General features: G+C 36.4%; 1 protein-coding gene across 5 annotated transcripts; it reads left to right on the forward strand.

The window, feature by feature from the left end:
• The first annotated feature begins 697 nt into the window (after positions 1-697).
• LOC117782109 (junctophilin-1) lies at positions 698-25,200 on the forward strand. 5 transcript variants are annotated; one of them, XM_034619072.1, is made up of 11 exons: positions 8,545-8,605; positions 8,963-8,972; positions 15,096-15,640; positions 15,671-16,047; positions 16,954-17,168; positions 19,128-19,393; positions 19,467-19,603; positions 20,565-20,705; positions 20,769-22,650; positions 24,271-24,471; positions 24,541-25,200. In XM_034619072.1, the coding sequence occupies exons 4-11, from the start codon at positions 15,710-15,712 to the stop codon at positions 24,625-24,627; spliced, it is 3,267 nt and encodes a 1,088-aa protein (XP_034474963.1). In that variant the 5' UTR covers positions 8,545-8,605; positions 8,963-8,972; positions 15,096-15,640; positions 15,671-15,709; the 3' UTR covers positions 24,628-25,200. The 5 variants fall into 5 exon arrangements, with proteins under 5 accessions (XP_034474962.1, XP_034474959.1, XP_034474960.1 ...); XM_034619071.1 differs by lacking the exons at positions 8,545-8,605; positions 8,963-8,972 and adding an exon at positions 698-1,205; XM_034619068.1 differs by lacking the exons at positions 8,545-8,605; positions 8,963-8,972 and adding an exon at positions 7,978-8,160.
• The last annotated feature ends 388 nt before the right edge of the window (positions 25,201-25,588 follow it).

Here is a 25,588-nt window from a genome sequence, read left to right on the forward strand (position 1 = left end):
TGTACAACAAATTATATTTTTTAATTTTTATAACCAATAGTCTGAGCAATGAGTTAAAAAATTGTCTGATTGCAATGTAAAAATCATGATAAAGAGTCTTTAGTGGTTTATATTCTTGTAGTAATAGTGACACCTTAAAGAGATCCACACACGACCACACATATATATAGTGAGTGTCAGCTTCAATATTTAATTTCCTGACGCAGCGTCGAAAAATAAATCCTGTCAACCGCAACTACGAACAACTGAGCAGTAGCAAAACGCCCCCAAAAACTGTTTCCTCTACAAGGACATGCACACTGCCATGCACACACACATGTTTGAAAGGCACTTGGCGTTTTAAAAAACCGCATTACGCATACGTCACGTTAGTATTGAGGCAGTCTGGCAACTTCGGCGCGCGCCATAACAAAAACAAACAAACAAACAAAAGAATTGAAGAAGGAAAAGCTTTTCATTGCTGCCCATTAGCGCTCACGCTCTCCCACTCTCCCGCTCTCTCTCTCTCACTCTCTGTCTCTCACGCATTCTCCTCCATCTTGCTGTTTAAAAAACGAAGGAGCCGAAAAAAAAACAAAAAACATTAGCGTTTTTTTTGGGGCTTTTCCTGCGCTGCGTCGCTGTTGCCGTCGGCGTTGCCGTCGCCGTCGTAGCAGACAAAAACATTTTCGCTTGAGTAGAAAATTTCAATGATTTTTCTTCAGTTAGTGTGAAACGAACCAACAACTTAAACGAAACGAACGCGCGCGTAAAATATACAAAACACAAAACACGCACACAATTAACACTTAAATCTCCCCTCGCATACCGATAAAGCACCCCCATACGTATTATAAACAATAATTTCACTATATACAAGAATTTAACAATAAATAAGAGAAATTGAATTGAGAAATTTCGTAAACGAACTAAAAACAACAAAAGAATCCACAAGTAGCTGAAGAGCAAACTGAATAAAATATAAATAAAAATACCAAGAGACATACAGACATATACGCATACATACACATAAGTAGATTATACGGATTCCGAATCTCGCATTCACTAAAAATATACGTACGTAGAGAGAGGTGACAACTGCATTGCATTTGACATTGGATGGGGCTCAAAAACGTGAAAGAAATCGAAATAATTAAATATTCTTTTCTGACTTTTGGACATGATTACTGTTCGAATTGGCGGCATTTTATGGATTCATTTGTAATGTGAGTATAGATGCTGTTATTAATTGAATTTATATAAATTTTTCCTTAATTGAATTTTCTATAAAGTCTAACAAATTAGTAAATGGCAAAACTTTTGTTCAACATAAAGTTTCTATAAAATATAACAAAGTTGTAAATGGCAAAACTTTTGTTCACCATAAAGTTTTGGCCATTATTGAATCATTCAATTTACTAAAATTACTTTGGTTAATAATTAATTTCCTGTATGCTAATTACAATTAATATATAATTAATTTTCCATTTTTACCTCTTACTTGAGGTATTTTTGTTTGTGATTCATTTATGATTCATAGGCCGTCATAACTTGGGCTATATTTAAATAAGACACCTCCCCCTATGGGCAACAAATATCACGTGTGCCTCCTTCTAACAATCTGTGCTTTATGAATATTTGATCAAATTAGCTGGCTTCTGATAAAGAAATCGAAATAACAAAAATTTTCCGAGTCGATTGCCTGCGTCACACATGTCTCCCCTTTTTGACCCATGTTGCAGCCATCCCGGCGTATACTTATTTGTCTCATGGTGTTGTTACTTGGCACCACACGGCGTATGAGTGCTATATAAACTTTTATAGCCAGCAACAGTCACACAAGCCACACAATCAACCGACGGTGTTTCTGCCTCTGACTCTGTCTCTGTTTATGTCAATTTCAATTTTACATGCACCCCTACACCCCCCTGCATAATGAGTGTGTGTGTGTGTGTGTGTGTGTATTGGCACCGGAAGCAACTGCAAACTGCGCTTCATTGCAACTCTGTGTTTTTGTCAATGTATTCATGTGTGTGTGTGTGTGTGCATTTAGGATGGCACTTGTTAGAACGGAAACGGACCGTGTGCTCTTTGCACTGTTTGCCAGCTTAGTCAGTGTGCGCCTCCTGTTTGTCATTTCGTCAGCGTCAGCGTCAGTCTCTCTCTGTCTCTTTCTCCCCCTCTGTCCCTCTGTCTCCTTTTCTCATTGTGTCCTTGCATTTGGCGAGCACAGGAAATTTTAAATTGAATGTGCGCCACGTTTGTCACTTTATTTGTTAGCTTGTTTGTTCGCTTTTGTTGTACTGTGCCATTGCATCAGGTCTGCACCGCTGGCCAATATTTGCAGGGATAAGCCAAACATTTGTGCGGTCTGTTTGTCCACTAGCCCAACAGATGCTCTCATTGTTGAGTAAACGCTTTGAGCGCAGGTGAATGGGTCAAAAGAGAAAAACAGATGAAATTGCAGGCAGCCGCAAGGAAAAACATTCTAGGAACTCTAAATAATGTACGTTAAAGCACGTTAATGCATCAACATAAATGTACATTATACAGCGGTTTTATTTAAGTTTAATTAAATTTTCGAATTGTAAATGCAACAGTTAAAAAAATTTAAAACTATGCTGATTCATAAGTTGTTAGAGTGCTCGCTATGTGAGAAAAACTTATTTTTTTTAATTTTGTGGTTTTTTTTTTATAAAGTCATTTACAATGTATTTTTTATAATAATAATTTCAAAAGCGTTTTTATCTTTTGAGGGCCGGTTCTTCAATGTCTATTTTAGGGGCTTGATAACTATACAACAGATATTTTGACGTAAAATGTATAGAAATCAATGTCAAATTTGAATTGATCTATTTTATAAAATTTAAGGAGACACTAAAAAGCCGGCCCTGAATTCTAAAAAATTACATAATTTAGTAAACAAATAATAAACTAGAAATATTATTTATTTATATTATTTTAATGAACTTATTATTGGCTGATCATGCTTAATAAAAACGGGCTTCCAAACTTAAACAGTTAATCAACAATTTAAGCATATATTAAATTTATGCATTTCCATAAAAATAAATAGGATTAAAGTACGAATTAACAAAATTTGAAATTAAAAATAAACTATATAATTAAAATTTATGAATATTGTACAATATTGAATTTATTTTCGCAGTTATTTTGATTAGTTTTCCCAATTGTATATGTAATACTATTTAATGCAGTCGCTTTTGTTAGGCTTCCCCGAACATTGCTTATTTCGTTAGTTCCTTATTTTTATTTGCCATCAAAGGACTGTAAATTTGCTTTGTCCTGACAATTTTACTAGCACAAGCACTTTTTTTTGACAATTTTAGCCTTGGTTATAAAATGAATGTTGGCCTTCTTGAAGTTTACATTTGCAATGGCCTTTGACTGGTTCATGTGGCTTTCCCTCGTCCCTCGTTGTGATTCATGTGCCCGCCATGACTTTGCTGTTTGTTGTTGCTTAGTGCGTGTGCAACGACTCTGCATATTCGTGGAGATTTATGCGTGTGCCATACACACAATATACAGCTACAACTACAACTACACATGTTTTCTTGCCAGGGCCTTATACTATATAAGACCCGAGAGTAACCCAATTTCAAATGCTGCTGCTGTTTAAACAAGTTTCGGCATGCACATCCGCATCTGCCCAGTGTGGCCTCGATCTGGGTCTCTACCCCTCTCTCTCTCGCTCTCTCTCTCTCTCTCTCTCCATCTCTTTCTTCATGCCTCTCTTGTGTCATCGCACAGCAGGATACTTTAAATACGTTGGCTTATATAAATATATATGCTAGATACTTGCTCTCGGTATCTGTAAGTACGCGTATCTAAGCTTAGGTTTTGCTTCCTTTTCTTAAGTGTTATGCTTGTGCTGTTGTTGTAATCTTTTCGGCTCACACATACACTCACACATCGAAATACATGCACATTATACATACGTATTATCCCATAAACACTTAACGCGCAAGTTGTTGTCGATTTTGCATGGCTTTTGTCTTGCGGCTTTTGTGCTTATCGCGCCAATCACAGCGGCCAGGACAACAGGACAGGACACAGGACAGTCCTATCTAAATATACACACACATACATCCGTTAATGCGCCTGTATGTGTATTCACTTAGAACAGCCTCAAGTTGTTCTCGTTATACGTTGTTGTTCGTTGTTCTCGTTATTGTTATTATGTCGCCCTTCTTGCAGTCACCGGCCCCTTAACGACTTACGTTTATACCATCCAGTGTGTGTGTGTGTGTGTGTTGGCATTCAATCCTTTGTATTTGACACAACAATAAAAGTCACAGGTACACTGGCAAATACACACTTCACACGCACACACTTCACATGCATATGTATGCATAAATATTTCATTATTTTCATCGGATTTTTTCTAGTGCGTCGAGTCCTTTTCTGCATTTCAAGTCGACAGCTGCATGAATCGCAAAGTTTTGCGTCTTGGCCTGATTTCAAGTGGGCTTAAACGCTGCTTGATATCATACCAACTACACAACTTGTTTCTCTACTTATAATTGTTATTGCATATACGTTATTGCATATACGTTAAACGCATTTATATTTTGCATTGCACATGGGGCGTATGTGTTATGTTAAAATTGGAATGCTTATAAATATTAATTGTTATATTACCTAAAATAAAATGAATAATTTGTAGTTTCTATAATTTAAACACATTCTTTGCGGATCAAATGATTAGAAAATTTTAAATTTTTTATAAATTTAATTGTTATATATTAAATAACAATTGTTAATTTATATATTTAATTTTAAATTGAAATTTAAATATTTTAAAGAAGAAAAAAACATTTATTATAGCTTTAATAAATATTTAAAATATATAATAACTGAGTTTACTATTAAACTCGTATTAAGTACTCAAAAGCTGTAAATTGGGCTGAATAAAAGGTCAGCCCACGGAACGTTTTGTAAGCTGTTTGGACTCGCTAGCGTATACGTAATTTGTTGAGATGGAAATGAATCTGTAACTGATAATCATTTAATTTGTATATCTTTGCGATATTAGTGCTTAGATTTCAACCTACAAGACAAGTAAAATGTGAATATCTAAGTAACTTACTAAGAGTCTCGCAAAGTAGACTTCTATTTTTTGTTCTGTTTGTGTGAATGTGTTTGCTATTTGTCTCATTACTCAAGTAGATGCATATCAATAAGTAAACATTTGAGTTCCACTGCAAACTCAGACATATATTTTCCATAAATTTCACATCAATCAAACTGCGAGCTAGAATCATTTAGGCATCTTATTGGCCAGACAATTTATCGAAGCTGCCTTAAACTCACTTCTCGCTCTTTCTCCTTCTCTCTCTCTCTCTCTCTCTCTCTTCTTCGACTCCTCTGACCATTCTTATAATGCCAGGGCATTCAATTTGACCCCGAAAACTGACGTTTAATCGCACGGTCTGATTGTTTTTGGGAATTGCGAAATATTTTCCATGGTTCGTCAAAAGTTTATTTACGAGTACTCGCATGAGTGTGATTCACGGAAATGATGACTGACAGTGTCTGCAAAAGACGAAAGAAATCAAAAATGAATAATAATTTAAACGTCTACAAAAACTCGAAAGAAGATAGCGCCAGGAATGTGCCTGACATGAAAAGCCATCAAAATTAAATTATAAAAAACATTTAAATTCATAAATTGGGCATTAAGGCAGAAATACAAATTGGCCAAGTACTTGAGTTGCAGGCACGTTGCTAACGAATTTCGAAGGCCAACGAACAAAGCAATTTCGAAATTCTTAAGGTTGCCGATGTTGTAAGCTTCCAATCAATGTTTATTGCATTTCCTGACATCGCAACTTGATAATCCATTGAAGGAAATGTTTTCCCCGTTCGAACAGCAATTATTTATTTATTGTTCGCATACAAAGAGTCAACCATATATTGATGTTTATAAAGAAAACATAACATCTGACACTTCCTGACGCACAGACAGTCAGGTGGATCGTAATCCCCGTTGCCTAGGCAAGCGTCAGTCATTCTGACAATCCTTATATATCTTCACCTACATCTTTACCTATCACATGGCTTAGTAAATGGCCTGCATTGGCCAAGCACACAAAAAAAAAAAACCTTTATTGCAGATTTCCTTTTCTTTCTCGCATTGTCTCCCTAAAAATCTCCCTTTTTTGCTGTATGACACAGCGACTTGGCTGTCGTCTCTTGGTTACTCAAGTGCGTGTCCTCTCTGAGCTCTTAGCTCTGGGCAGTGTCTGCTAAATGTCCGACCACTGGCCACGATGGCCACAAGCTTTGCGTGCTGTGTAAAAAACAATGAAAGTGACCCGACCGCTAGGAAAATGAAATAAGCAACGAAATTTTATCACCTGTGGCATGTCGCACCCAAAATACCCTTTTGCAACAGTACTGAAACCAACTGTTGACTACAAATAAGATCTAAGCATTAAAAACTGAAACACATCAACTGAATGTTTATTTATTCGTTAATTACTAAGCTATAATATATGAGGAATCGGAAATAGAATCTGTGAAGTTCGAAGTGAAAAGTTATTAATCCGAAAAAAAATCAGTATAAAATAAACGTCCGTCTAACGGGAACTTTAACATATATTCTACTTAAAACATTTTACTGTAACTCTAAATTTAAAATCTGGAACGTTCAACTTACCCCTTAATATGCGTTATCTCATTAATTTTATATAAGCCTGATATTTATGCAAAATTACTTTACACAGCTAGAAAGTATTTCTGTTTATCCAAATGGATTCACAAGTTAAAATACCCCCACAAAATTATATTTAATACCTCGAGCTTGGCAACAACAATGAGGGAAATGGCTAGCAATATTATAGTATATAGTATATGTATATGTACTTATTTGTTATTTAATTTCCAAATTGTATAACCTGATTACTCAGGAGCATTGCACGTTGTGTCTGCGTCTGTTTCTATATGTTTCTAGTACTATATACTCCAGTTAATAGGTTGAGCAACTGCGTTTTCCGGATCGCCCCATTGCGTGTGCTCACATTGTTGTGTGTTGTGTTGTGTTGTGTTGGGTGTCCTCCGGTGAACACTGGGGACTTTATGGTATGGGAGCAGTCCGTTTAAAGTATTTGCCACGATAAAGGCCAAGTATTAACTGTGTTTGTGGCTTACATTTTTAATGGCATGCTTTGAGGCGTTCATTTATATGGGGTAATTGCATTTAACTGCAACAGACAGCAGACACTAGAAGTGGGGCACAAGTGACGAGCTGACTGGCTGACTGGCTGACTAGCTGAATGTCTGGTGGTGTCATTAAGTGGGTGATAAGAGCAATGATAAGTGGCCCTGAGTGTGCCACTTTCTAGCAGTTATGAAAACACATAAATAACTGCTGTAAGTTGTAAGTGGAATGTTGGTCATGCTAACTTAAAGGTGTCTCACAATCAAATTGATGGCAATTATGCTTATTCTCCAACTTATATATACATGATATATAATGCACAGTCACAGATATAACACTACCCAACGAGTCAAGTTGTTGTCCAATTCAATTTATGACTCAGTCCCGCACATTACCTGCCTGTCATTTAGCCAATTACCTGGCAAGGCAAACAAAGCGCCATAATGTACAAAATACACACAAATATATATGTATATGTATACAATATGGATTTGTATTGGTTGAGATCGGTGAATGCCACCGGCCATTCATTCATATTTTTATGTCTATATTATTTTCGAGTGGGCATATTAATTTATGCCCAAAAATTGCACATAAATACGGAGCCAACAATTGGCAACAGCTGTTCGAGAGAGAAGCTGCCACAAGAATAGGAAAATCTCACAATGAATGCGAGAGAGCAGAGAGAATGAATTTGTAGAGCATCTTTGTTGCTTTGTAGCCTTGTCGCTTTCCAGTCGCAGTCGCTGTTTCTGTCGCTGATCGAATGAATTCAGCGCGTCCCCGAAAATTGCTTGCAAACAACACACAGAATTGTGAGAGAACTGTTTGTTGGGATTTTCTTTTCGCTTTGCGAACGTTTAGCGTTTGGACGTGTCCGCGTGTCGCTAAATGTCGCGTCGATTTACTGCCAACGCTGAATACAAGTTAGTTTTTACTAGGCGTATACGCAACGTTAACAAAGCATCACACATACGCGCTGTGTGCCCAGCTAAAAAGTAAAAGAAACAAAAAGATGCGAAAGGAAAAACATTTCTTTGCTCTTTCTACTTTTATGTCATTACTGCGCGACGTCTGATCGCTGGCAGAGATCGCGCTTTTCCCATTTCCCAGCCAGTCGTTAGCCGCCGTTCGTGCGTTCCGTTCGGTGTTCTCGCTCATCTCGACAACATTATCATCCTCCTCGTCCGACGTCGTCGTCGTTGTCGTCGAAGTTGTCGTTGTCGTTGCCGTTGTCATTTCCATTCGTTGCCGCTGTCAGCGACGCTGCGCCGCGACGTTTGGAACTAAAAACGTTTTCAAGGCACGGGATTTTCTCAACGTTTTCTGAAAAACGCCTTTGCCTTTTGCTATTTTTAAAGAGTGTGTGCGGCCAAACACAAAAATTTTCACATTTTTTAACAATTTGCCCGAGTTATTCTATGCGTGTCTGCGTTTGTGTGTGTGTGTGTGTATGTGTGTGAGTGATTTTGCATGTGTATATACATATACACATATACATCGAGAAGTGTGTTCGTGTATGTGTAAAATTTCGTTTTATTTAATAAGTTATAAAACAATATAAGTACATGCAGCGAGTACCAAAAAATTTAATTAAAAAACGTTAACTCAATGATAAAAAATTTGATCAAGTTTATATATAGAAATATATATAGCACTTGTTTCACCTGAATTTTAATTTCGTTTTTAATCCAAAAGTGAAACTAATTAATGGTCTTAACTATTAGCAATATGCAAAATGACTCAAAATATTTAAGATAATAAATAAAATAGAATAAATTAAGTGGAAAAAAGAATAAGTTGTTTATGTGTTTTAAGGGCTAAAAAAACTCAAAAATGTCGTCAAATTAAAAAAAGGAATCAATACAATAAATATTATAATTTGCACCTTTAAATAAAAATATATAAATTATCTAAGATTAAAAAGAATGATATTTCTTAAATATGTAAAATCAAAAAACTCATCGAATTATAATAAATAAATATTTTGATTGCAATATAACATATCAAAATAGCGGTAGCTGTAAATAATAAATATTTAAATCCTAATTTGCTTTTTTATGCTAAATATATTAGCGAAAAGCTTAAACAAAAATTCACAACAAATATAAATATTTTAACAAATTTGATTAAACTCAAGGTAAATCAATAATAAAATTGTTAAAATAAAACAAATTTAATATTTACAACAGTATAAAATAAAAAGTTATTAAAAATATGACTTGGCTGTGTAAAGTGTAAATAGAAATTAATCGATTAGCTTTCAAACCGAAACATGCCACTAACTGCCCCAAAAAAGTGTGTCAAGTAAACGGAGGGGAAGCAGGCGAAAGAACTGCACAAAAAGGGCACCACAACCAACAAGAACAACAAGAACAACAACAACAACAATAACTACAGTAGCTAGAACGTTGCTGTTCGGGGTGTTAATACTTAATTTATGTGAACCTATAAATAATTTCAATTTAGAGAATGTTTTGCCTGCCTTCGTCCACTATATAATATAGGAAATAGTGCGCGTTGTACGAAAAAAATATGCTAAAAATACCAAAAACTGAATGCTGCGTGTCGCTCTCAATGCATGTGTGTGTGTGTGTGTGTGTGTGTGTATATATGTGAGTGTTTTTGTATAAGAGTGCAATGGAGATTGATTGAAATGCAGTCGCTTTACTTAACTAAAACAAAAAAAAGGAAATGCAGCTCACAAAACAAACAAAAAGCAAAACGCACTTAGGAATTGGCGACACTGACGACTGTCAGTCGGACCCTGCCCCCCATTCACCTCCCTCCGTTGACCACCCCAAACTATGTGGCTATATCATCGACAACGACGTCAGTCAGTGGACTATTATTTAATTTTCGTCTTGGCCGAGACAGCAAATGAAACAGAAGCAAAACCAGAGAAAGAGACACTTTTTGCTTTGCAAAAATGAAATAGACTTTTGCCAAAGCACCTAGAATACAACAGTTTAACAATATTACGAGTATTCGTTTTCTTCATTTCTCATTTTTTTTTTTTTTTTTTTTTGCCTAAAGCGAATTTTATTTATTTTCTTTTGGTCGTTTGGCAGCCAGCAATTTTTAAAATAACAATGATACATGCGGCTGCTGCTTGTTTATAAATAAATGCACATACGTAAATGCCTTTATCAGCCCAGCTCGAGAGAGCTTTTGTGATAAAGTTGGACAGATGCCTGGGCTGTAGTAGACTATATGATATTAAGTAATTACCTCTATACCATATAATTCCATATCTTTCCAAATTTACTATACAAGTACAAATTTGCTAAGAAAATATCTGTAGTTATATATTATTTTTATTTACTTTTAAAAAAGACTTTTGATAATTTGGCCAGTTGTTAAAAATTCCCATAAATCTTAATATGTTTAGAAATTATATTGAATTCAAATATACGTTAACACTGTCAGCTTACATATTTGCATTTTGCAAATAAATTTAAAGATGAATTAGATTAAAACCGTTTAAAACATATTTGTTTATCAAAATTATAAGCAATATTTCATGATTTAATTTCAAATTTTAAATTTCAAAAAAATGTATCTAAACATAAAAATTTAGTTTATTAATAAGTTTTATTTATACATAGAAACTTATTTAAGTTAGTAAATTTTTAATCAAATTTCTTAAATGTCTGTGAGTTTCTGTTTAGTCGAAAGCCGGAAGCTAATTTTACAAACTTGCTCTTATTTAACAAAATGTTTTGAATGTTTTTAAAAACTATCCATGATTTAATATTAAGCTGCCTCATTAAAGTCTTGTTTCACTATAAAAAAAATTTTGAAGTGTTTAATTATGAGTTCTAAAATATTTTTTTAAAAGAGGATTTATAGACTATTTAGAGTTGAATTAGTTTCTGTTTGTCATTTTTTAATGTGCGGTTTCCTTTCTTATTTGTTATTCTACTTGATAAACTTTGTCTGTTGGGATCATTATTTGCATTGCAGCTTATAAATTAAGTCCAGTTAATTAATTTATTTCTGTTCTAGTGCAACTTATTGTTGCCCAGGGCATATATATGTATGTATATATGTATATTGAATTTATGGCTTTCTTTCTAGTGAAGTTGAGAATTTCGCCTTTAGCCTGTTGCTGTTTATGCTACGCTTTTGACTCGACAATCCCCAACATGTCTTCAGCATAATTGAATTTGTTTAAAACAGATCAGCAGAACAGAAGGAGGCAAAGATTGGGAAGAAGAAGATGAATAAACGGTGCCCAAGTGCGAATACAAGCACATGCATTGTAGATGCGTGTGTTTTCTTCATCATTAATGTTTAAACAAAATAACATTGGCAGCTAGAGACAGCAACCGTAACGCAGGCAACACTAGCAACATTCCCTCCCCCTTCACATTCCTCTCTATCGTCTTGCCACTCTGCTCTGCTCGGTGTGTGTATTTTGCTATTAATAACAAAAGCTTTAGAAGAATTCAAATTCAAATTTGAATTTGATTTCGTTTTGTTTCGTTTCGTATCGGTTCGTTTGTTCGGCAACCGCAAGAGAACAATAAAACAAGAAACAGAGACCAAAAAAAAAAAAGAAAAAAAGCAAAAGTGGCTGAAATGTTTGCGGTAATTTTATGAATAGCCATGTTGAATATATAGTGCTACAATTCGAATTGAAATCGTATACACTGGCATCAAAATATAGCACAAATAAAGTAAATAATCAATAAATAAATTAATAGCTTGAAAAATCATATTGAAACAATGCGGAACATCAAAGAAATATTTTCAAATCAAATTTTCAATCAAACCGAATCACAAATTACAAATAAATATAACTAGAAAATCATTTTAATTAAAGTTTGTATTTATTTATTTGTTTCTTGTGTACTCGGTGTTATATAGTTCAGTTTATATTGTATTCAAATTTGATCCTTTACCTAGTGGCACTGTCAATATTCTCGTTAAATGAATAAATTTACAACAGTCCACAATAAAGAGTAAAGTCAAAGCTATGTTGTTTGCTCTGCAGGTGAATTTAAATACTGTTTATTTTGTTCCTTGACACTTGACACACTACACATACCAATACATGCATACATAAATGCCACTCAACCTTATGATAAGCCTCAATGCACAGCATCCGTTTAATCTTTCTCCCTTTTTCTCTTATTTTCACTCTGGCTCTCTCTGTCACTCCCTCTGTCTTTCGTTGTTTGCTGGCAGTAATAAAATCGTAAATTATTTGCAGCAGAGTGAGGAATTTCCAAATAAACAATTTCCGCTAGAGCTCTGGTTTAACCACCCTATCGATATCGCAATGCCCAAACATTTAATACTCGTACTGAGAGGCAACCACATGGCGTATACACAATGTGCGTTAAGCATACGTTTCCTGCTTGCCAAGATATACATTGTTTTTGTCATTGCCATTCTTGTGGTTGCTTTTGCTCTGCTGTTTGCTGTAGAAAATGATTGTTGTTAGTTTACACCCATAGCAGTTATACCTTACAGCTGTGCCTACAGGGTAGATCAAGCTCTTACGAATATCTCAATTTTTAATATTCTTTATCGAAATCGACCACCGATATGATCTTGGAGACGCAGAGAAGTAGGACCCTTACACAATCATTTGCGAGCTTAGTCATAAAATGATAAGCAAGAAAAACTAGTCGGAAAGGCTGTAGTCGAGAATCCGACTAGGAAAACCGATTACAAACTTTTAGGAGCTTGTATTATTTTAAAGATTTAAGCCGCTATTACTGCCCATCTGCTTAGCCGATCTGCCTGCAATTAAATAGGATGCTAGATAATAATAATATTTTACTTTTATGGACGAGTATTAATGCATTTCTATTTATAAACAATTGATCCTTAAGCATAAATATTTGGTAGTCTATCTAGGATCTATTTGCAGAGTAGTTGCTAGTATGTCACTTCAGTTGTTAATTTGAATTTTGAATACAAAAATATTTAGTAGGACTGAGATGAAGAAATATCAGTAATTCCAAAGATTCTCTTAATAAACTTTTATGAAATTTTATAATACCCAAGCCGAGAAAGTTTGCAAAATAAAAAAATTAAACATGTTTTTGATGGCAATAATAACAAATAATGGTTTTTCTATAATATTCCATATTTGTTTATATTAAAATAAAAATGGCAATGACTCATATATTTTTGAAAACAGTTTTAATTGCTCAGTACTCATCTTAACTCATCTAATACTAATGCAATATAAGCTAAAGCACTAAAAACAACAACAACAACAACAAAATATGATTAACACATGGCCCAACCGCACAAATTACAGATCCATTAAAGAAATAGCAATAGCAAAAGCCAAAAAGGCAAGGCAACATAAATAATAACGAGGCAGTAAAAAAACAACTTGGCAAAACCACAAAAAACCCACAGAGAATCAACTACAACTACATCTACAACAAGAAGAAGAAGAATTGGATAGGATCCATAAACAAAATGAAAACTTTGCAAGTGCTGTGCATGGGATTTGTGTGCTTCTATGCAATATTTATAATATTTTATTATTACTATCGTGCATACGTGCAAACAAATAAAGCAACGAGTGCCAGCGATTCGCTACTTTCAGAAGAAGCTGCTGCTAACGAGTAACAAGTACCGAGCATCGAGTACCGAATAGCGAGTTTCCAACTTACCGGGCCAACAGCTGAGCATGGTGGCAGCCTGCAGCCGTAACACACCGAACCACCCACCTACTCAAAAAGCGAATCGCCATTGAGAATTCTCAAGTTGTTTTTGTTCGACTTTGACGTTGCTCACTTGAGCGAGTATACAAATACACACATACAGAAACAGATAAAAACACATATATATATATATGCATTGTACATGCATATATGTATAGCATTATTGTATATACAAAATGATGCTGAGTTGCGTCTATAAATTTGGATTGCCCCGGTGCCAAGCAAAACTAAAATGAAAATCGTTTTTGTTATTAACAAACGACAGGGCAGACAGCAAGCATATTGTACTTGTGATTAATTTTACAATTGCACAAAAAACATTTAACAGCATCATCATTCTAATCTTCATCAACAACATATGATCAACAACAACATCATTTCGGCTTTACTTTAAGGTATTTCTTTTCTGTTCTATTTTTCTTGTTTCAATCCAATAGATTTTTTCATAAACATTCCAATGGCGCGTGCCATGAAAAAAATAATTCAAGAAAAAACCCCGACAGATTGAAATCAATTAAAAGCGTGTTATTAATCAATTTGGGATATGCAAAAATGTACTGTGCTGCATTTGTTTATAAATAAGAAGGCTTTGCTGCATAGATTCTGATAATAGATAGTGATTAAATACTTCATTGCGTAGTCAAATTTTGAATTTTCTTGAACTTTAACTAAAAGAAAATATGTAATTGTTTAAATACTTCGATTACAAAAAAAAAAGAAAATATAATTGTTTAAATACCATATAAAAACGTCGATTACAAAGAAATAGAAAATATAATTGTTTAAATACTATATATGAACTTCGATTACACATTTTTATTTAATGTTTTGCTTAAGTTGTCTTAGTGTTGAAACTTTTTTTTTAAATACTCATAACTCATAAAAAATGTTTTCTAATTAAAGATAATATTACTTATTTGCCAACTGGTACAAAATACATCTAATACTTACAAAATATCCTGATGATCCAGGTTTTTTTTAGCAACCAACTTCTAACAGAATAATCAATTCAATTTAAATGTGACTCGCGTTGTCAACAAAAATGATATTCGACGAAGTTTGTCTGATATTTTTGCTAAAAAAAATATCTACCTCTTTTTCTCTAAACGACATTTGTCTATTGAATAAATTTTAATTGACTAATAGCCTATAAAAGGATAAACACTTTTACATTGTTTATCTTACAATAATATTAAGAAATTTACAACTAATTATAACTATCTTTTATGGCCTTGCAGCTAATCCAATGATGGCCTACGACATTAGCATAAAATACCAATATTTTGAGATGTCTGACATTGAAACTTGAACAAGACAAAGGGAAAGTCAAGTCAAAGGCAACAAACAAAATCAAAATCAAACCAAAAGGAAAAGGAAAAGAAAACAAGTTGTAACTTTCGCGTTTCAGTGAAAAAATCAACAAATTAAATTAACTACGTAAAAATCCAAATTCCTCACCTGCCCTCTTTCAACAGAACTAACTTTAAGCTAGTTAAAATAATAAGGCAAGAACAACCAAATACTAACTAATTACGTTGTAAGTAAATACAACAAAACGAAACTAAGCGAAACGAAAAGAAAATACAACAGAAAGTTAGAATTAACTGAAACAAAAATCAAAACAAAAAACTATAAACAAATGAAGCAAAAGCAACAAGAGCAGCAAAAGCAACAACAATTGAGCAGTAAATCAATGTGCAGCATACGAAAGCATAAAAAGCTCAAAGCGATAACAGCAACAACAACAACAGCAACACTAAGTAGTAAACATTAGTTGAAACACCAAGAAACACAACAAGAACAACAGCAGCAACAACAACAACAACAACAACACGATCAACAAGCATTGAGCATGCAACAAGCTGGCCATATAACACAACAACAACATCAGCTACAGCAGCAGCAACAACAACAACAGCTACAGCAACAACATCAACAGCAACAGCTGCAACAAAATGGCGCCGATATGGCCGCCTATGCCGCTGCCCAGGCCGCTGGCACCGCCGGCATCAAACGTGCCCCGATGAGCGGCGGTCGCTTCGATTTTGAGGATGGCGGCACCTATTGCGGTGGCTGGGACGAGGGCAAGGCCCACGGCCATGGCGTCTGCACGGGACCCAAGCACCAGGGCGCCTATGCAGGCGCCTGGAACTACGGCTTTGAGGTGTCCGGATCTTATATATGGCCCAGGTAAGTTGGGAAATATTCATAAATTACACTCACTTAAATATGAAGTACCACTAACTGAAAAGATTATATGATTAGAATATGTGTTTTAAAGATTAGCTGATATTACAGAGTAAAAACTAAAAATTGAACTGAATTGTAGAACTTAAGAATCATGAAACCGCCTAATGTTAGTCAAATTAAAAATGATACAATGAGATAATAGAATAGAACATTTAATAAACTGTTCTTAATATAACCAATTCGAGAATTCTAATACTTTAGTTATCTGATTTTATCAAGTTTTGGCCAAATTCGTATTATAATTTCTAGAACTTTTCAATTCTCAGCCGAATTCATAGTAAATATTCGTCGAACAGCACCAATTTCTTCAAATTCAAATAAAGATTCATATTCATAAATAACTCTGAGATGAAATTGAACTGGACTATAAAAAAATGTAACATAAAAGATTTTAGTCAAATTTTTAATAATTAACATTCAAAAGAATTAATAATATAAAAATAATTTATTCTATGTTAAGTTTTACATCTAACACGGCATTCTTAAAAGAAAAAACAAGTTAAATTAAACTAATTTCAAAGTATTAAATCCATTAAATTCTATCCATCATAATCAACAATAATTACAATAGAAATCAATCTACAATATTCTTCTGTTTCTAAACAATTTCAATAATTTGTAAACAAATTATTGTATTATGATTATTATGCGTAATTCGGATTAATACAATTTTTATATGTTCGGGGAAAAACTTTATTTATAACTTTGGATTGTTATTTGTTTGGGTACAGTTTAGTATAGATCATATGTTTTCTGGGTATAAACATAGGTGGGAGTCTCGATTAGATCTGCCATAGATACCATCCCACATTTGTTCCTGTATTTATATATTCAATTGTTTTGCAGCGGATCACACTACGAGGGTCAATGGCAGAATGGACGACGACATGGTTTGGGCGTGGAACAGATTGGTCGGCAGATTTACCGTGGCGAATGGTCCAAGGATGGTCACAAGGGACGCTATGGTGTCAGGGAGAGCACAGTATCGACGGCCAAATACGAGGGCACCTGGAACGAGGGCTATCAAGATGGTTCCGGTTGTGAGACCTATGCGGATGGTGGTAAGCTATCACACGGCGTATACGTAACGCAGCTTTACTTTATGCATGAGATCATTTAACGTTTTGTTTTCTGGCCCATTTTCAAAAAGAATATAAAACAACAACAGTCATACAGAGGCAGCTAAAATCCATTTGTAGTTCTCATTTCTCTTAATATATTAAACTTTTTGACGTTTCTGTAATACGTATAATTTGACTCATATATTGTATGGGCAATTTCTGATGTTCTGTTTTCTGCCGGTAGGGCACACACACATACATTTCTACACTTACATACACACACACACACACACCCACACCCATACAGATACATCGCAGAGTGACCAAAACCTGACGTCATATTTTCAATTCTCAGTGTGGTTCAATGATATTTTCCTTAGTTCTTTCACGTTTTTCTTTTCTGAAACATTTTTGCAACATGAGTGGGTTTTTTCTGGGGAAATTCGGTTAGCTTGTCGAGCATATGGCTTTCTCTCTATATATCTAATGACTCGTTGCCTTGGTGTGGGTGCAATGCAGCTACATAAAATATAGAGTATAATGCCAAAAAAAAAAATGTACGTTTATATTAAAATATATATTTTGCAGTTTACATTGTTTTTGAGAAATGTCACTCTGAATGAATGTGCCGTGCACTCATTGTAATCAGGTTATTATTTACAATTATAGTTCAACAGTTTTCACATACTTTGACAATGTTCTATTATAATATTTTAATGAAGAGCTTGTAGAAATGAATTCAAAATTAATATATTTGATTGGGTTCGATACAAGAACTTGTCTGAAACATTGTTTACTTTAATAAGGAGCGCACGTTTTATAAGTAAATCCTAAAAAAACGGATGTAAGATGCGCAAATTATATGAAAGTATGTAATGTTATCTATTTAAGAATTAAAGCTATTTTTTGAGCAGATATAAGAAAAATTATTAGTCTTACAGCAGATAAATCAATCTTTGATAATAAAGAAATATTTCTTTTAAAAAAATCCCTTCTCTTTTTCTCCTTTAGTACTACTCAGAACTTAAATAGTAATTAGGAGAAGTCTTTAATTTGATATACTATATATACAAGAATCAAGGTTTGTCTGATGCTATGGAAAATTTTATTTAGCTAGCTTATGTATAAAATGTATACATTTTTTTTAAATATTTAATACAAAAAGATTTCTTTCAAAAAATTTATAATATTTGCATAGTCCAGTAAAATTTTAACTGATATTCTTAAAGTTGACAATAATATCTTTCTGTTAGCTACTTGCAACCTTAACTAGACCTTGAAAAAAAGAATAGAAATGAATATTTGTCGCGTTTAGAATAAATAGATATATTAGTTTGTATTGATTTCTTGCAATATTTTAAGTATATTTGAACAAAATTTGAAATAGATTTAAACTAGAGTTATACATTCTGTTTGGAATACAAGTAAATTTTTTATATACAAATATAAATATCAAAATATACACTTTAAGGTTTCTTTAGGGTGGTCAGTGTCTTATATGGTCAGCGTAAGAATAACTGCAGCAACCGTTAATTAAGTTGAGTTAACTATGCAAATGTTTTGTCCCGGCAACAACTATAAATTGTCATTTGCTGAGCCTCACTAATACTATTTACTAATTAAATAACCCAACCTGTTACGGCATTCCAAATAACGCAACCAACAATTTACATAGTTGGACTCCTTGAGAAGGGAAGAGTTCGTCACAAACCAGCTTGTTAAATGGCACAAGACACGTGGATCCATTAATAGAATAGGTAGCTTGACAAGGGAATGGGATTGGGAATGGCAATAGAGGTTGGCTAATGAATGTATTCCATGCTAAGTAGAAGCAGAAGCAGAACATCCGTTTCGATGGGGAGCAAAAAAAATGGAAGGTGGAATTCCAATGGGGTCACACAATGCGGTTGCAGTTGTCATTTGCATTTTAATTGATAGGATTTTTCATTGTTGTTGCAGGCAAGTACCAGGGTCAGTGGCAGGAGGGCAAGAGGCATGGCTACGGCATACGCACCTCAGCGCCCTTTGGCCTTGCCTCACATCATCGCCGCAAGAATCTGCATGCCTCGTTGAGCTCCCTGCGCAGTGCTGAGAATGGCAATGCCGCCAAGGCCACCGAGAAGACTGAGGATATTCGGGGTGGCTTTGTCCTGACCGCCAAATCCGATAAACTTCCCGTGCGTCGCAACAGTCTCACCGAGAAGACGAAGAAGGGATTTCTAATGGTGAGCTACAGATATCTGTTTACATATATTGATGCATTCAATTCTCAAACTCTCAATCTCATTCTCTCTCCAGGGCCTGAAAATGCGCAAACAGCGAAGTACTGGAGATCTCGAGAAGCGTGGCACTATTGCCTCGGGCAGCATAAGATCCACAATGTCGTCGGCCTCATGGATAAGCACCGGCTCCGAGCAGTCCAATTTGACAACAAAGTAAGTGAGGGGCAGATAGGAAGGAGAAGCTGGGAATAAAACTGTTTAAATTTGTTACTCGTTAAAGCTAGCTCGGTTTAGATTATTATTTAAACTTATCTCACGATAACTAACACCACGAATAAAGTTGAGCTGTATTGTTAAAGCAGCAAGTTATTATGTAACTAAGTTTATTTGGAGCTTTTCACTCGTTATATTTTGCTTTAATTTACTCAATGCAAACTAATCGTCATGGGTAACGAGTTAAGTCAATTATTTTGGGTTACTCGTTGCTGTATAGCTGAAAATTGTGCTTTTCTCGTTATAACATTATGTAGCTTACTCGCTATAAATTAATCGCCATACTTTATTATAGTTTACTTATAATAACCAGTCATCATGGTGAACACCTCACACCTTACTCGCTATATTTTGTTGTAACTTAGTCGTTGCAAAATATTCGACATGGATAATGAATTAGACATTGGTTAAATCTTACGTTTGCTCGTTACATTTTACTCGTTACGTTTTACTCGTAACAAACTGTTTGTCAGATCAATGTAAGTTAACGAAAATATTTTGGTTGCAGCGTTAACTTATTGTCTAGGTTGATCGTTAAAACACTCTGGTTAATCGACGAGTAGTTTTACTCGTCATTCACTTAGTTTAGGTTAGAAGAGATGAAATGGGCTTATATGAATAGAATATGAATTTGTTACCCACAGATCTGCGCACACATTGGTTACTAGTTACGTTTTACTCGTTACGTCTTACTCGTTACAAACTGTTTGTCAGATTAAACTTAGTTAACGAAAATATTTTGGTTGCAGCGTTAACTTATTGTCTATGTTGATCGTTACAACACTCTGGCTAATCAACGAGTAGTTTTACTCGTCATTAACTTAGTTTAGATTGGAGAAGATGAAACGGACTAATTCCCATACTAATAGACAAAATAATAATATGAATTTGTTACCCACAGATCTGCGCACACAGAGTCCAATGCCAGTTTTACCATGGAGGACGAGCAGCTGGATCCCACGGTGGTGGAAACCTACATGGGTGAATGGAAGAAGGACAAACGCTGTGGCCACGGCGTAGCCGAGCGCAGCGATGGCCTGAAGTAAGTAGATGTCTGAGTATGTTTTCAGAATACATAGACTAATCGTTGAATCCTCCTTTACAGATATGAGGGTGAATGGTATAATAATCGGAAGCATGGCTATGGTGTGACCACGTTTCGTGATGGCACCGTCGAGGAGGGCAAATACAAGAACAATATATTGATCACCAGCCAGAAGAAGAAGCATTTGTTCCTGGCGCGTTCGCGCAAATTCCGTGACCGCATCACGGCCGCCGTCGATTCCGCGCAGCGCGCCCTCAAAATGGCCATGCAACGTTCGGACATGGCCATCTCTCGAATGGCCACAGCCGCTGCCAAGGCCCAAAACGCAGATGTTGCCGCCGAACAGGCGCGCATCGATTGTGAGAATGCCGTGAGAATGGCTAGAGAATTTGCGCCCGATTTCAAGCCCTCGGTGTTGGAACGTTTCGAGAAGCTGCGTTATCGGGAGCGAGAGCGTTATCGAGCTCCTACCGGACAACCCAATGTGGATGTGAGTCTGGGCGTCATGACGAGTGCCGGCAAACCAACAACAATGCCACCGTTGTCGTCCTCACAACAACAACAACAATTCTCGCCGGGAAGCAGCAGCGGCGGTGGATCCGGATCGGATGCGTATGCCACGCAGGCGCAGCGACAGCAACAATATCTGGATATGCAGCAGCAACAGCGTCGCATGTCACAGCAGCAACATGAAGCCGAATGTCCTGTGCCCTCGTCAATGTACTCGCAACAATTGCCCGTGGCGCCGCAAACGGATTTGTCGGGTCTGGTCAGTCATGCTCAGCCGAGTCATGCACAGGTCGTGAGCGCCATTAATCAAATGTATCACCAGCAGCAGCATCAGCAGCAACAGCAGCAACAAAGCAATCCACAAACGAATCCTGCATATCAGTTCCAGCAACAACAGCCGCCCGGTGCTGGCAGCAAGTTGAATCAGCAGACGCCATTTGGCGCCGGCAATGCCAATCTGACGCCCGGCAGCAGCAGCAACGTTTCGCCGCAACAGCAACAGCAGCAGCAGCAACAGCAAATGTTGCAGCAGCAGCAGCAGCAAAGACTTTACCAGCAACAACAACTGCAGCAACAGCAATTGCAACAACAACAGCAACAGCAATTACAACAGCAACAGCAACAGCAATTACAACAGCAGCAACAGCAACTGCAGCAGCAACCCTCGTTGCATGCCTCGCCCAGTCACAATGCCGCCAACCTGTTGCGTCGCACCTCGCAGCTGGCGCAACAACAGCTGGCGGAAGCCGCAATGGCAGCCGCACAGCAACAACAGCAACAACAACAGCAGCAGCAACAGCAACAACAACAATCACAACGGGGTCAGCGACCTCCAATGCTGGGCCAGATGGGTCAACAGTCCTCGATCGATCATTTTGACCATTATAAGCGTCCGCCAAGCCGCGACTCCTCCATCGATCGTTATGCACGCGCTGCCAGTCGGATGAGCGGCGCCTTTGCCGGCTCACGTCAGACATCGCTGGATCGTTCCGGGCAGACGGACGCGTTGCCCAACGGTGGCTCCAGCACACCCGACGGACGTCCACGGGCTGGCTCAGTATTTCGGGGCACAACACCAGTGCCGGGTGCCGCTGCAACGACAACCAATTCAACAATGACCGGCAACGGTTCGTTGCCCTCTGGCGCCGGCGGGAGATTGTCGAGAGCTGGCACGCCCAGTTTAGGTGGCGCTGGGCGGGCGCCTAGTCAAAGCAATGCCGCGGAGCAGCCGCTCTTCTCGTCGCCCAATCAGCCCTTCGAGGATGTGCTGCTGCGTCAGCGTACGCTCGGTCAGGATATCATTCCCTCGCCATTGCAACCCAAACGCACGGAGAGCTTGTATCTGCCTGCCAAGCCCGCGACACCGGTGGGCATGGCCATGGGCGGCAAAGGTGGTGCTGGTGGCGGCGGTGGTGGTGGCAAGAAAATGAAGGTAAGCTAACGATTTAAAATTTTAAATTTTCAAAATTTCAAAGGGGGGACCCTAATCATTAACATAGAATCATGGCTTCGATAGTCGAAAAATAATAAAACTCTCTAAATGAACCAAACTTGAATGCAGAATGAATAAAGAGCCCAAACCAAGATCAAAATGACATTCCGCTTGAAAATCGGTACAGTTTTGCCAAAGTTATGACAGTTCGAAGTTGCTCAAGCCTCTTAACTAGCAACTTTATAAGTCAAAATATTTCTTAATTTTGACATGTTTTTTTACAAAAAAATTAAAGGCCTCAGAATCAAGTTTAAAGTGTCGTTTTATACTAATTGCGATATAAGGAGTTGATTAAAAGTGAAAACTTGAGATTTAAAATTTTAAATTTTCAAAATATCAAAGGGGGGACCCTTACCATCAACATAGAACCATGGCTTCTATAGTCGAAAATAATAAAACTTTCTAAATGAAGAAAATGAAGAATACAGAGTGAATATAGGGACAAAACCATGATCAATATGACATTCCGATTGAAAATCGGTACAATTTTGCCAAAGTTATGACAGTTCGAAGTTGCTCAAGCCGACTGTTTGTCGATATGTCCGGCAGTCTGTCAAATTCCCGGGCTGCTGCTTCTCCAATATTTCATAAGGCAGTTAATCCGCGCAATTAACTTAATTCGTTCTGCCGCAACGAGAATATATAGAAGAGATATGTCTATATCCCTATACTACATGTTGAAAGAGAGCGAGAGATAAAGATGTATTTGTCGGAGAATTCTCCGAGTCGTAAAGTACCGAACATGTGCCCATTCTCCGGCTATTTATAGGCGGGATTTGAGTGCACGCCAGGCCGCAATGGAATGCATGTGTGTCTGTGTGAGAGATCTCTCTGATCTCCGCTGAATGCGATGAACACTTCACAAGTGGTGGTCGCCCATTGGAATATGTTGTCGCCAAGCAGCCAGGCGACAATTTTCCGACACAACTTTGGTAGTATCAAAAGACGCGTTGATCTCGTTAGAAGCTGAGAAAGATTCCTTCCTTCGACACTTTTGCAGCACAGAAAGAACATAAAAATAAATAAATAAATAAATACTTAAACAATATAAATATAAATTTCGAGTCGCATATACGAATCTAGAGAGCAATCGTTGTTGTCGTCGGTTTATTTTTTTGTTTTTTTTTTTTTGGCCGATTGCCGTGCGTTAAACTATTTTTGGCCATTTGGCGCATTGCTGCCAACTGACAACAGACGGACAGGCGGACAGACAGTCGGCATAATTTGTGTGTTTGGTCAAAATTGAAGCGTCATGTACAACTCGTTTACAACTTGGAGGCGCCGCCAATAGAATTGAAAGACTTATGCAAGCGTTTCCAACAGTGCTTGTAAAACTGTTGTAAAAAAAGTAGATATATTTTTACATAATTATAATAATGGATTGGTATCCAGAGGAGGATGAGGAGGAGTTGATGTTCTCGCCGGCATTGTTGGCGCGTCGTGCGAGTGAAAGCTGGATTGTGGAGCCGCCCGTGGAGGTCGTGTTGCATTAATTTTAATTTTAGATTAATTTTAAATCAATAATTTAATTTTAAATAAATGATCTCTCCCTTTTTGCAGACGGTGCCCATTAATGTGACGCTGCAGCGAAAGAAATCCATGCCTGATTTTCAGACGCTGCCGCGTGCCACGGAGGCCATGAGTCGGGAGGAAGTGTCCGCCTTGGGCTCAGCACGCCGTGAGGCAGTGCGTCGTCAAATCGAAGTCAACGAGCGCCTCAAGGCGAATCCTTTGTTGTATTTGGTTAGTCCGCAAGTTAAAGTAAGTGAATCGATTATTAACATTATGATTTGGCCAAGAATTAAATATAAACTCTTAATTTCTGGACAGGATTGGTTTGTGCGGCAACAGCTGATGCTGCTCGTGCTCTTTGTCAATGTGCTGTTGGCGCTATTGTTTGTCAAGATGCTTACCTAGCGCCGGATGCGGCAAACCACACAGAACATATGCAAAACAACAACAACAACATTCAACGGAACGGCTAAAACTGCAATAACTGTTTGAGAGTCGTTGTGCGGTTAAGTGTTGAGCAGTTTTGAAGCCATTGAGACGAATTTCAAGCCACAGTTCGAAATGCACTGAGCCCGAAGTGTGCGCTGAATTTTGTGTATTTTGTGGATTCTGTGTGGTTGAATATTAAAATTTTTTTTTTGGGGCTATAGCTAACAATCTGTAGCATTTGCAGTAAACAGATTATAAAAAATATATTTCTAAAATACTATATATATAATAATATATATCAATATGTATAAAAACAAGCATAAATCGAATTAAATACTAGACTGCAGCCAAATTGAAAAAAAAGAAACAAAAACAAAACAAAGAATAATATAAATAAATTTCATTTAAATTACGCAGAGCTTCATTGCACAAACCGTAATAATTTAAATATTTAATTAATAGATGGCTATGCAGCCATTTTATAAACCAAATATGACAAGCCAGCTAATCAATTTGTATTTGTGGCTAATAAACAAATGGAAAAACAAATGCAAAAAAAGGAAACGGAAACTAATAACTATATGCAAATCAATTTAACGAATTTTTCTACATATTTATTGTAAAAGTAATATACATATATATAACAAAAACCATTTAAACTACATACACATAATTAACATTATCAATGTCTAAACCATACACACATATATGCAAACACACACACATACACACACACATATGCATATTTAACTATATATTTAAACAAAAGAAGCAAATTTTAGACAAACACAATGAAGAACCTATGAAAAAGAACGATTTCCTATTTGCAATTGAATTTAGAAATAGTCAGCAATCTAATCAAAAAGGCAACTAAATAAACATTATTTATAGAAATAAATAAAAACAATTTGTAAAAATTAGCGGAATTTTGTGGGAC

Source organism: Drosophila innubila, assembly GCF_004354385.1.
Source record: "Drosophila innubila isolate TH190305 chromosome 2L unlocalized genomic scaffold, UK_Dinn_1.0 4_B_2L, whole genome shotgun sequence".
Classification (NCBI taxonomy): Eukaryota; Metazoa; Arthropoda; class Insecta; order Diptera; family Drosophilidae; genus Drosophila; species Drosophila innubila.